The sequence below is a fragment of the Metopolophium dirhodum genome, chromosome 7 (assembly GCF_019925205.1).
Source record: "Metopolophium dirhodum isolate CAU chromosome 7, ASM1992520v1, whole genome shotgun sequence".
NCBI lineage: Eukaryota > Metazoa > Arthropoda > Insecta > Hemiptera > Aphididae > Metopolophium > Metopolophium dirhodum.
In genome coordinates, this window is record NC_083566.1 from 21,000,489 (window position 1) to 21,013,068 (window position 12,580).

The window sequence follows — 12,580 nt, forward strand, 5'->3', positions numbered from 1 at the left end:
TTAAAATACCTATACTTGATTAGTGATTAAAAATTAGGGATTAGCAAAAAAAAAAAAAGTCTTGCATGACTGGTTTCTTTGAAAATGTGTTTCTAATTTCTATATCCCCCCCCTCAAGAAAATCCTAAATACGCCACTGAAGAGGATGTCAGATTTTTAGCGCACCATTTATTTCTCTCTCTGACCCACGCACAATCATTTTAGTGTTTTCTTAATCGTACATTTGGTATGCTACGTGTGGGTCAAAGATGGAAAACAAATAGTGCGCTGACATCCCAACCAGCAACAAGTTTACACGAGTGAGCTGGGTATGGCTCCATCATAGATAATAAAGATATAGATAGGACATAATGGTCTTATCAGCGGTCTTCGGGGGGAACAATTGAGGCCAAATAAAGTATACCTATATCGAGTATCGACTATCAATATAAAGGAGCCTCAATTGCCTTCCCCTCCGGGAACGCGGCCTGAAATGTATTTAACATAGGCGTGGACTATCCATGGTGTCAACAATCAAAGGATCAACTTGATAATCAAACACTTAAGTTCGGCAACCTGCAACTCAGGATCTTTTTATTCAAAGTGTCCTAATGAGTCATAAGAAGGTTAGTTAAATAAACCTATGGTTAGTTGAAGCTATGGTGATGATAGACGACTACCATCACTGGTCGTGAGCTTTGCGATGATCTTTTCCTACTAACCATCAAGGTATTCGATATTGTAAACATAACAATGAAAGAAAATATTTATCAACTGATTACGTTACGTATTACCTACGTATTCGGCATTGTTAACATAACTATTCTACCTTAACACTTTTTCTTCCCCCGTCTCTCACAGCTATATACAGGTTCAGCCACTCTCATTCCACTCCTCCATATGATCGGTATTCTGTCTATCCATCTCTTCTTCAGTCTTCTCGCCCCTCATTTCCCCCCTAAATTAACTTCTATAGCCACTCTCACTATCTCTTATCATACAGTGACCGAACCACCTAAACCTATTCTCTCTTGTTTTCACTACAATATGTACACCACCCTTAATTAATTAATTTCTTATTCTATCCTCTTTTGTACCTTAACACCTAACTTATTATTCTCATATCTGCTACCCTCACTCCACTTACCTACCCTAACCTTACATTTCTTTTTCATCTTTCCCTTTCATACACCAAACATTCTGAAATCCTGTTGACCCATTTCCTTATCTTCGCCATATCACACACTTCCTAATTCCTATTCACTCAGTCTCTAGTTACCTACAAGTCATCGTACTTGATTCTCGGTGAAAATATTTAAATATCATTGAGCGAATTCCCTACTCGAAAGAATTACTTAAAAAAATAACATACCTCGCCAATTTTCTAATTTTTAACACGACTCTATTGATAGCCGGAATAGTGTTATACCAGTATAATTACAATACAAATATTGAAAAATTTCGGACAATACATCCTTTGATCAATTAACAATAATAAAAAAAAACTTACTGAGAAATAAGAAAATACATACCCCGTGACGGAATCAAAATCTGCTACGAAACTTAGTCTTCGAAGCACTAAAACGTTCACACATTTCAATCTGCTTATGATATAATATTATTCCCAGTTTGAAAATTTTCACTGACGAATACCATTTCTGAAATAACACGCATCTTATGCACTAAAATGTTCAACAATATTCTAATGACCTATTCGTTACAGTCTACAGATATTATATATAAACCTACCAATAAATACCTAATATTAATTTTTATTACACAGTTTGTATTTTTAAATGTTGTATTCAAGGATTTATTAGTTTTATTTTTATACCTAACAAAATTACATTTATTCACAAGTCAGTTATCAACTAGAACTCGACTACGAGTAAGACAGCGTTTGGATTGTTCGGACTGGCGTATAATTTATTATTATTATTATACATTGCGCCTTTGGTAGGTAGTAGTAAACGTATATGCTTCTACGTTACTGAGTTAACAGATTTTCCGTGACAATAAAAATTTAATTCAAGTCTAAAAAGTAAGTAAATGTAAGCACCAAAATAATATGAAAATAAACTTAAGCCCCCAGTTGTTGGTCGCATGCCAAAAAAATTTAATTATATTTCTTTAGTAATTAAATTACGATACGAATTATAAGTTACGTAGGTACTTGTCCAATACTCGACTACCAGAATTTAAATTAAAGAATCAAGAATGTGATATACCTAGGTAACCCCTATCGATCGATTCTAAAACAGAAACGTAACCTAGGTACAAATAATATCATAATATCAAATACGTTTGAGGTGTTCTCTTAAAACCCTAATGGTACCCGTATCCCGTATGCGTAGAAAATGCATGTTTCACATTTAACGAAAACTAAAACTATCGTGACGGAACGGAATTACGAAGGAGTATAAGACAAAAATAATCGTCACCATAAGTGGTAGGTATAATCTGCTATGTACTTACAAATCATATTAAATAACATTAATCATTATGTATTTTCTTATTTTATTAGGTAGGTATAAAAACCTACCTTCCTACTTATAAAAGCATTGCCTAATCATTGATTTCAAATTTTAAAAATTATTCTACTATAACAATAAATTAACAGTTGTAGGCAAAGTATTATAATTTAAGGTATTTTTCATAATATCTTAATTTTTGTACACCTATAACAACTGGATTTTAAAAACTACTCTGCTCCTAGCGAGTATATAAGTTTGTCTGACAATATATATTTACATTAAGTCAACAGAGTAGAAGGACAAAACTTACGTAATTATTTATTCTTCCGGCGAAACGCGTTCCCTTCGAGTGTATAATATTGTCTAGTGTCAGAGCTGTGTATCTCCGCTGTGTATCTCCAAAAGTTCAGTCTGGAAGTATTGAGATTAATGACATTTATAAAAATAGGCACCTAGCTTAATAACCAGAATGGAACGAAATATGTGAGTACGTATTGGAATTGCTGTTCGTCTCAGACGATTGTCATTTGCCATAGATTATTTATAATTATAACCTAACCGTCCTAATCATAGAATATAATATATATATGGTCCTAACCGATGGATGATGGATATTTTTACATTATCTTCAAAAAACCATTTATTTGTTTCTATGCGGTAAATTGAATTCAAATTTACAATTATATAGATAACGGTTTTTTTACTTGGTAACCATTTATTTATTACTTGGTTTATTAACAAATTCTAATTGATATAAAATAGTAATTAAATAAAAATAGTTTTATTGATCCCAAAACTTAAAAATAATGTTTCAAATAAAATAATAAAAAAAAAATTAAGAAATATCTATTAATTAATATGTATTACCTCAATAACAAAATAACTAAATAAATTCGTGTTTTTTTTAAACATTTTAACGCCCCCTCCCCTCGCCCCCTCTCTTACAAAATTGTATCATATTTCCTTAGAGTAGCATAGGAGGTTATGAACACTTGAAATGGTGCATGTTAAAAAATCAGCCATATCCTCCTCCCCACCCCCTTGACAAAGTCATTTGACTCATTTAGCTACTTTTTGAATTAAGAACGTTACATTTAACATACAAAACTGTACCTACCTACATAATAGCTGTCAACCTATTACAAAGCTTAATAAAATGTCCAGAAAAATTAAAAGTCCTATTTAAACGAATATAAAATAGAATTTAGATAGGTGTATAGGTAGTGTATTCGTTATATTTAGAGTTTCATTATAGCACATCAGTCAATCAGATGCTATTTAATATTTTAAAATAAAAAACTTCGACAGTAATTCCATATTGGCAAGTGTTGTTTTCTATAGCTGAAAACTGAATAGTTATAGTATCGAACATAATGGGTACGTAAAAAATAGAAATATAAGTAAAAAAAATTACCTTTATTTAATTGTATTCAATTTTTTTTTTAATAAGTTTTTATAAAATTGACTTCAACCCATATAAATGTTCTAATTTAATTTTTCAATTCGTTGATAATATATGAAACGAATTCTTTGCTTGGAAAGCAATGTCATAGATAATTCAGAAAATGCAGTTTATATTTAAATCCGCGGCCTAATTATAAATAATAATTTCTGATGCATTGATGCTGAAGAGTGAGGGGGGTGAACAATCAGCCGTACCGAAATCTAACATCTTAAACACTTAATATAAACAATTTTTCACACACGCGTCATGGAATGAAAATAAAAAATATTTATAATTCATATTTATACCGATTTTCTACCGATTTATGCCGGTCTTCTATATTAATAATAATTATAAATATATAGCAATAACAAATCATTTTTGAGTAGCGGCCCACCGGGAAAGTTCCCAGTATCCCGCCGGCTCAGTCCGCCCCTGGTTCATATTGTAACCAAAGAATCTATTATAAACACAGTTACTTTTTACAGATATTATAAGTTAAAATTTGGACGAAATTACATATTAAAACCAAGAATAACGATTTTAGTTATTTTGTTGTAATTTAAAAATAGTAGGTATTCGCGGATTTATGAAACGTTTAGAGTATATTATTATAATTTATATACACGATGACACTTTCAAATGTAATTTTTTGGGCAACAATGACTTTAACCTACTATATTGTAGGTACTAATGCCTAATAGTAAAATAAATTACTTTAATCTCAATATTATTTATTAGTTAACGATGTCTTTGCTCAGAATCGTTTTTCGTTTGTTCGTTTTGTATTTTAATAATTTATCCATGGATATATTATTATTACTAATAATTATAGTAGGTGTGTTTGTTCTATTTCATTAATTTATTTAATACTATACCAATAAATTATATATTAATTAATAATTTTTGAAACATTGTGTTCGAAAAAATAAAAATAAATGTGATTTTAATTAGAGTCTTGTAATGTAACCTACCTATATGTAAAAAATAAATAAATTTAATCATAACTGTTGAACTTTTAGGAACATAAAAGGTAACACATTCGTGTATGTAGTATTACACTATTTATATAAGTATAGGTCAGGATAGGCTGCAGTTGACCATTCCGTGAATATTACTTTTATGTGTAGAATGGTTATACGTCCCTAATCCCTATGATATAGAATTATAGAATATAGATATTAGGTGAACAATAGAAGTTAAGTATGTGACACTAAATTAATAGTTACCTATAACTTATAATAACGTTGTATTTGGAAAAAAAATTACCAGTTATTAATTAAAATTGTATCTTATGACTATTATCAGTTATAAGCTATAACATATATTTCTATAAATTAAAGTAAAACATATTTATATTAAGTACCTTATATAGGTAAGCTCCTATTAATTTTAATTATTCTACGAACAGGGACTGGAAAAACGACGACGACGTTTATATCTCGCGTATTTTATACATTTCTGGTTCGGAACTAAAATATGCGCATACAACACTTGGATAGCACATTTTTCGTGACATTAAATATTTATTTTAAGTCTTAAAAGTAAATTTAAGCCCCAAAAGAATATAAAAACAAACTTACTTTAATTATCGACTCTTTCGGCGGAATCCGTGACGTGTGTGAACTGCGACGCCCATGAAGAAACGCTCCAGATTACAGAACTTAGAATATTGTAATTTATGAAAAATAAAATTGTACGAAACGCAGTAAGTTTTTTGCTCATATTTTCTTTGCTTATTGAAATTTTAGAATTTTTAATCGACTGTGTCTTCTGCAACGACTTCGAGATTTGCCATAGATAAATAAATAAATGATATCGATATTATACTAGGTACGTCAATATGATGAATCCACGGATATAATATAATGCAACTTTTTATATCAAAGAGTTCCGTGTTAAGGAACAATTTATTTGTTTATTGAAATTTGATATGACAATAAAACCAAAATAGTTTATAATTTTGAATTTGAATTATAATAATATGATATATATAGGTATTATTTAAATTATTATTTTAGTTTATCAATTTAATTATTGATTAAGGTGGTGAATAGATATCAGAAGCACAAGAATTTTTTTATAAGAGTATATTGTATTTTATGAATTATTAAATAAAAATGTGATGACTGGATTTTAGAGTTAACATATAAAGCCAAATACCATAATACCAACTAGATTTCTAAAACTCTAAGTATATAATTTTAGATTCTGAGCGGATCGATGACTGTATTAATTTTCTATCTTTATTTTTGTAATATTTTTAATTATTTTTTCTTGTGGTCTGTGTAAATGTATTTTTGGTGTTTTAAGGCTGCTGTAAGATCAATTTATGAGAATCCTTGCATTAAATTGTTAGGATTATTTGATATGAATAATTATCATTCATTTTATTGTGTACACTAATCGATTTGTAAATACAATTTAACGTTAAGTTATAAATAGGACGTGGATTTAAATGCATTAAAAACAAGAAAAATACGATTTAAAACACTTATATTACAAAGCTTAATAAAATGTCCAGAAAAATTAAAAGTCCTATTTAAACGAATATAAAATAGAATTTAGATAGGTGTATAGGTAGTGTATTCGTTATATTTTGAGTTTCATTATAGCACATAATCAGTCAATCATATGCTATTTAATATTTTAAGTGTTGTTTTCTATAGCTGAAAACTGAATAGTTATAGTATCGAACATAATGGGTACGTAAAAAATAGAAATATAAGTAAAACAAATTACCTTTATTTAATTGTATTTAATTTTTTTTAAATAAGTTTTTATAAAATTGACTTCAACCCATATAAATGTTCTAATTTAATTTTTCAATTCGTTGATAATATATGAAACGAATTTTTTGCTTGGAAAGCAATGTCATAGAAAATTCAGAAAATGTAGTTTATATTTAAATCCGTGGCCTAATTATAAATAATAATTTCTGATACATTGATGCTGAAGAGTGAGGTGGGTGGACAAACAGCCGTACCGAAATCTAACATCTTAAACACTTAATTTCTCAATGTTAAAACTTGTTTAAATGTTGAGATTGAGTTGAATTTAAAAGGTTCGAAAAAATAGATTTAATATAATTAGATAAAGTGTTTATGTTTAAACATAAAGTTAGAAAAATTTTCGATGTTGAATAAACATTTAATTTAGTTTAAATTAGAAGTAGGTATTGAAAACTTAATTTTTATTAAATGCTACATACGCTTATAATGACAAAGATTTAAATAGGGTCTTATAAAAACGTTTATTAAGCCTCTATCAATAAATATTTATAGTTGCTTATCAATTTAAGATTTTTTACACACTAAATATTAAACTTTATCTACGCCTCGTATTATTTATTGTATTATAATATATATATTATATATATATTATACACAAGTTGCATAGCTATATATATAATATATATTAGGTACCTTTTAATTATAATTTTAGAAATTATAATTTCTTATCACGGGGCCCAACTGTCCCCATCCCTTTACGTATATCAGCTTAGTCCGTGGTAACCACTAACCAGATGTTGGTATAACTATTATCTTTAATCGGCGAGAAACGGGCGGACTTAGAAAAACATTGATAAGACTATTCTGTAATTTGTATATCTTAATTCGTGGTCCGTGGTGATAATTTATAATATTAGTTTACTTTATCGACATATTACTAAATAATTGTTGCCGTGACAACTTTACTAGTAGAAGTTCAAAATCTAATTTTTTCTATTTACCTATATTATATCATACAAAAACATTAATTTATTTCAAATAAAATCCAAAACGATGGTTGAAGTTAACGAAGGGGTAAAAGTTCATGTATTATATTATTATTATTATTATTATTGTTTTATATATTAACGAATTTATGATAAATATATATTAATGCGTTGCACATAATTATCAATCATAATGTAACAAAATATGTTTTACTGAAATTAAATTAAAATGATCGATAATAATTTATTAGACATAGTAAAAAAAAAAAATGGTTTGTTAAAATGATTGTAACTCCTAAATTCTGCCTATGATAGTATTATAGTAATCAAATGTAGTATAGGTATTCATAAATATTTTTATTTTAGACCCTTTTTGTGGTGGATGAAGTGAGTGATATTATGAAGGACTCAATTGAACATTCAATTGGCAGTCAATTATACCAACAAAATATGGTAAATAAATGGACGGATTCTGTAGTTGAAAACTGCCTAACAAGACTTTGTAAGCTGGCAAAACCTTTTAAATATATAGGTAAGAAGAACTATTGTAATTGTTTGTTTTAAATTATTTGATTCAGAGTCGGCTTAAGGTTTTTCACCACCAGGTACAATATTACAATATGTCTTTATCTGTGGTCAAAATGACACTCCTAATTATTCACTTAAAATTGCTGTACGTCCCACTTGCATGTGCTTAAAGCTGGCCCTGATTTGACTTATAACGTTTGTAATATAATTATTAAATTTAATTATGCATTCTTTTTTTTGCAGTTACATGTGCTATCATGCAAAAAAACGGTGCTGGTTTTCATGCAGCAAGTTCGTGTTATTGGGATAACTTGACAGATGGTAGTTGTACTGTTAGATGGGAAAACAAAACTATGTATGTTATTGTATCAGTTTTTGGTCTAGCTATTTGAGTAATCAAATTACATTTCTGTACAAAAATACTTATATATTTACATCATTAAATAAAAAATTATACGTTTTAAGTTTTCAATACATAATTATGTGTGAAATAAGGAAATATTTTAGTTTTGTCATATCACAATCAGTAAAATTATTTTTGATTTTTACGATACACCATAATAAGAATACTAATATAGATTTAATTAATGTGATATAAATATATTTGTTGGTTGATAGAACATTAATAACCATTAACTAGTGAAATAACAAAGTATCAATAAAAATTGTTGTTTATAATATTATAGCTATTGAATAATTTGTATTTTAATTTTGATATTTATTTTATGTAAAGGTATAAAGGATCAATCATGTAAAATTAACATTATTTATTATTAGCTGTATTTTAACAAAAAGTATAATTGTAAAATGTATTATACTATTGTTGTTTTGATAAACTGATAGTGATTTATTTTTAAAAAAATGTATCTAATAACAATAAATAATTTGTTTTAATTTACTTATATAGAAAGTTTTATCAACATCTCCATCATTTCAAACCCAAATATACTATTTTACTTAATTACTTAATTACTTATTTACTTGTAGTAGTACAAAACTACCTAAAATCTGTAATACTTATTATTTGTGGGCCTACTTTTAAAAGCATCTCATCTGATTTTAAATATTTGACAAATTTACATTGAAATTATATTTAATTAGATAAAAAATACCCAGTGTTGTATTTATTTCTTTTTAAATATAAAACATTGATTTATTATTTAATTTCTTTTACATTTTTCCTTTTCCATACTGTTTCATTTGACTTTATTAATTATAATTAAACTAATTGTACTTTTAAAATAACCAACCACATTTATCTACAATTCTGTAAAACTATTACGTTTATTTAACATATACTATTATAATATTATTATCACATTGACTATCTCAGTTGTTAACTGTGACATAGTCCGCGGACTATATGAACATGTCATAGGGTTCACAGATGTATAGTTCACTCTGAATATTTCCATATAATACATCATTGTTCAGTGGTTTTTTAGCGTAGAGCAGAGCTTATACAATGAGACTTAACGTGTTAATAAATTAATAAATTTTATTTTTAGTTTATAAAATTTGTTTAAGGATCTTAGTAAACTAAGGGTGTTCTACAAAAAAAAAAGGTATTAATATAATAGTATTTATTTTGTAAGATTACATTAACAATATTTTTATTATACACAAATAGGTAGCATAAAATATATATTTATATCAATATTAATAACATTAATAAATCAAATCAATTGAATATTATTATTGCTTTTGTTGTCTATTTTCATCATTAATTAAACCTGGAACTCTATACAAAAAGTCTCCATTATCATCATAAAAACAATCATTGACTCTATACATATATCCTTCTTTCCAAACTTTTTTAGGTATTCGAATAGCAAGTGGATAATCGTTTATCGTATCAATAAATGCAGAAACTTCTTTGCGTGAAATTACGCTTGTATTCTCTTGTAAACTAGCTGTAACTTTTTCTACGTCAACACTTTTATCATTGGTTGGCAAAGTCCGTGGTGTAGTATACAATGAAAAAGATTCTTTTTGAGAATCACTTTTGAATTCGTCTAATGTAAAATGTCTCTTACTGCTTTTAGTTGTTGTGTCATTTTCATAAATCAACTCGATGTTTGGTTTATCTTTAGTTTCGATTTGAATTGGTTCATCAATTGGATTGGTGAGTTCACCAAGGTAACTAGTTATAATTTGTCCAAATTCCTGGGGCTTTAAATAATCTGCAGCTAGTTTAGGAATATGAGCTTCGGCTTCTGTAAAATAAGTTTATGCACTATTGTAAAATATAGCTAAATTTAATCTTCTGAAAGTAGATAAAAATATCTATTTATTTTCTTGGCAAAAACTGTAAGCTGTAACTAACATTTTTGACTAATGTCTATAAGCTCTTTTGACCAAATATTTTATTTAGGTAATATATTTTTTGTGAGTATATACAATTTGAAAAACTGACGTCTTAGTAAAATATAGGAAACATCATTCTTTATGAAATTGCCTTACACCAATTCATTAAGTTGACCATAGCAAGATGTTTGATTGCCTATATTATCCTTAAGAGGACGCTACTCATGCATTTGTTGTCTTTGTTTTACAAACGTACGACATAGCAAATTTTTAATAATACTTTTATTGGGAGGTGGTCAAAGGACATATTAGTCTACTACACTTCTATGCCTCGTAATAGACAATAACAATAATTTATTATTTATTATGAACTAAAATTATTATTTTAAGCCAATATATTTGCCATTTTGAATAATACAATTCCTATAGAAACAAGAATGCATTGTTTCAGGGTAATGCTATTAATATGGAACATTAGTCATAAATCATTTTCAATAAAATTTATAAGATTTGAAACCGAAATATAAATTAATATGTGTGTATGGGGGTGTAGTGAAGATTTTTTGTTTACTTAATTACTTACGCTTTGGTGTAATTAACGTAGGTCGTCGTTCTGAAAATTTTCCTAAATGATTTTTTAGTTCATCAGATAAAATATCTTTAAACTGTCCATTACGAAAACGTTCCCAATTTTGCTGCACCAATTTATCATGCCTTAATATTTTTTGACCTTCATCCGATATCCATTTAGATTTCAATATTTTCTAAAAATTAAAATACAGTTTGTCTAATCATTAATAAAAATATATTTAAAAAAATTATATTATAAATTACTTACAACAATAACTTCTGGTGATGCTGGGAAGCATGTTGATAATGTTTGAGGAGTCCATTCTTTAGGCGATTTATCATGTAAACTTTTAATTTGTTGTTTTTCAAAGTATGTTAAAAAATTAGGCTGTACAATATTACTTTTGAAATACTTTCGTTTAATGTTCTGAAATGATTTAAGTTGTTCTTGTTTTTTAATTTCTCTAAAATTAAAAAAAAATCATTAAAAAATATATCTTTTTCTACTTATCCACAAAATTATATTTATTTCACAACAGTAATTTATAAACTGAGTTAAGTAACTTATTATTTAATAAAGTTTGAAGTTACAAGATATTATTCAGTTTATAAATAAGACATAAATTATATTTACAATATTTATAGACTTAAGTTTTATTTACAATTAATTAAACCATAAGGGATTTAAAAAATGTAGCTTGTTGACTAACGCATTACTCAATAGCGAGTTTTTCGTTTCAATTTGATCTTACAAGCAAAGAAATATGAAAAATCATTCTAAAAAAGTATGAATTTTTAATTGACCAGGACATAAATTACCAAACTAAATATAATTTACTTCATATGCTGATCATATAACAAATGCGAATCCAGCATATCATTATCGCCGTCTTCGAGATCTTCAAATGTCACGTCAGATGCGTCTGGAGATTCTCCATCCAGGACCATGGCCAACATACGATTGCCCCCAGGGTTGCCTTTGACATTGTTGTTCTGCAACTGTCTGTTAGGTTTTGCCTTCACATTTTTGTACGTTCTGAACACAAATGACGGCTGGATGGCGATTTTAAAAAAACGTATTTTACTCGAAAACATCATGATATCTTGGTGATCTTGTTGTTATTTTCAATGCTGTTAGGTTGTCATTGAAAAAACACCGAATAAACCCACAAACATTTGAGGATCAAAACAAGACCTGTTAAAGGATGTGATTACTACTCAAGGACTTATTCAATATTCACCAGGTATTCAGATCAAACCACAGGATTTTCGAGTCTTGACACTGAGCTTGGGGAGTGAAGAAGTGTCACGTGAGGCACAGAAAATACCTAATGTGTAGAGTGTCAAGTGAGGCTGTTGTCTACTTGTCTAGTTGTCTGTGGCCTGTTTCAACACTTCCAGGTGCCTTTAGGATATAAACTATAAAATATAAATCATACAATAATATTTCATACCCTAATAGCCAGGCGTGGAATTGGAAATAGAAATGCTGGAATATAATTGCTGTTTAATAATTAATTGTGAGCATGGTATAAGGAAAAGGAATAAGAACTATATTAT

At 27.9% G+C, this 12,580-nt stretch overlaps 2 protein-coding genes across 4 annotated transcripts; one reads left to right on the forward strand and one right to left on the reverse strand.

Moving 5' to 3' along the window:
- Window positions 1–7,503: 7,503 nt before the first annotated feature.
- Window positions 7,504–8,958, forward strand: LOC132949096 (dynein light chain Tctex-type 1-like). 2 transcript variants are annotated; one of them, XM_061019878.1, is made up of 3 exons: window positions 7,504–7,715; window positions 7,982–8,147; window positions 8,387–8,958. In XM_061019878.1, the coding sequence occupies exons 1-3, from the start codon at window positions 7,683–7,685 to the stop codon at window positions 8,533–8,535; spliced, it is 348 nt and encodes a 115-aa protein (XP_060875861.1). In that variant the 5' UTR covers window positions 7,504–7,682; the 3' UTR covers window positions 8,536–8,958. The 2 variants fall into 2 exon arrangements, with proteins under 2 accessions (XP_060875861.1, XP_060875862.1); XM_061019879.1 differs by having other exon boundaries at window positions 7,504–7,703.
- Window positions 8,959–9,711: 753 nt separating this feature from the next.
- Window positions 9,712–12,580, reverse strand: LOC132949095 (uncharacterized). Of its 2 annotated transcripts, XM_061019877.1 has the most exons (5): window positions 12,280–12,580; window positions 11,859–12,215; window positions 11,289–11,484; window positions 11,034–11,214; window positions 9,712–10,359 (listed from the first exon to the last, which is right to left on the reverse strand). In XM_061019877.1, the coding sequence occupies exons 2-5, from the start codon at window positions 12,116–12,118 to the stop codon at window positions 9,839–9,841; spliced, it is 1,158 nt and encodes a 385-aa protein (XP_060875860.1). In that variant the 5' UTR covers window positions 12,119–12,215; window positions 12,280–12,580; the 3' UTR covers window positions 9,712–9,838. The 2 variants fall into 2 exon arrangements, with proteins under 2 accessions (XP_060875860.1, XP_060875859.1); XM_061019876.1 differs by having other exon boundaries at window positions 11,859–12,580.

What these genes read in the sequence shown, in the direction of transcription:
- LOC132949096 (XM_061019878.1), top strand. Translation starts at nt 7,683, where the DNA reads ATGGTTGAAGTTAACGAAGGGGTAAAAGTTCAT. An exon ending in ACGAAGGGGTAAAAGTTCAT is followed by an intron (nt 7,716 to 7,981) that starts GTATTATATTAT and finishes TTTTTATTTTAG; the next exon opens with ACCCTTTTTGTGGTGGATGA. An exon ending in AAAACCTTTTAAATATATAG is followed by an intron (nt 8,148 to 8,386) that starts GTAAGAAGAACT and finishes TTTTTTTTGCAG; the next exon opens with TTACATGTGCTATCATGCAA.
- LOC132949095 (XM_061019877.1), bottom strand. Translation starts at nt 12,118, where the DNA reads ATGATGTTTTCGAGTAAAATACGTTTTTTTAAAATCGCCATCCAGCCG. An exon ending in TTATATGATCAGCATATGAA is followed by an intron (nt 11,485 to 11,858) that starts GTAAATTATATT and finishes TTTTAATTTTAG; the next exon opens with AGAAATTAAAAAACAAGAAC. An exon ending in TACGTTAATTACACCAAAGC is followed by an intron (nt 10,360 to 11,033) that starts GTAAGTAATTAA and finishes CTTATTTTACAG; the next exon opens with AAGCCGAAGCTCATATTCCT.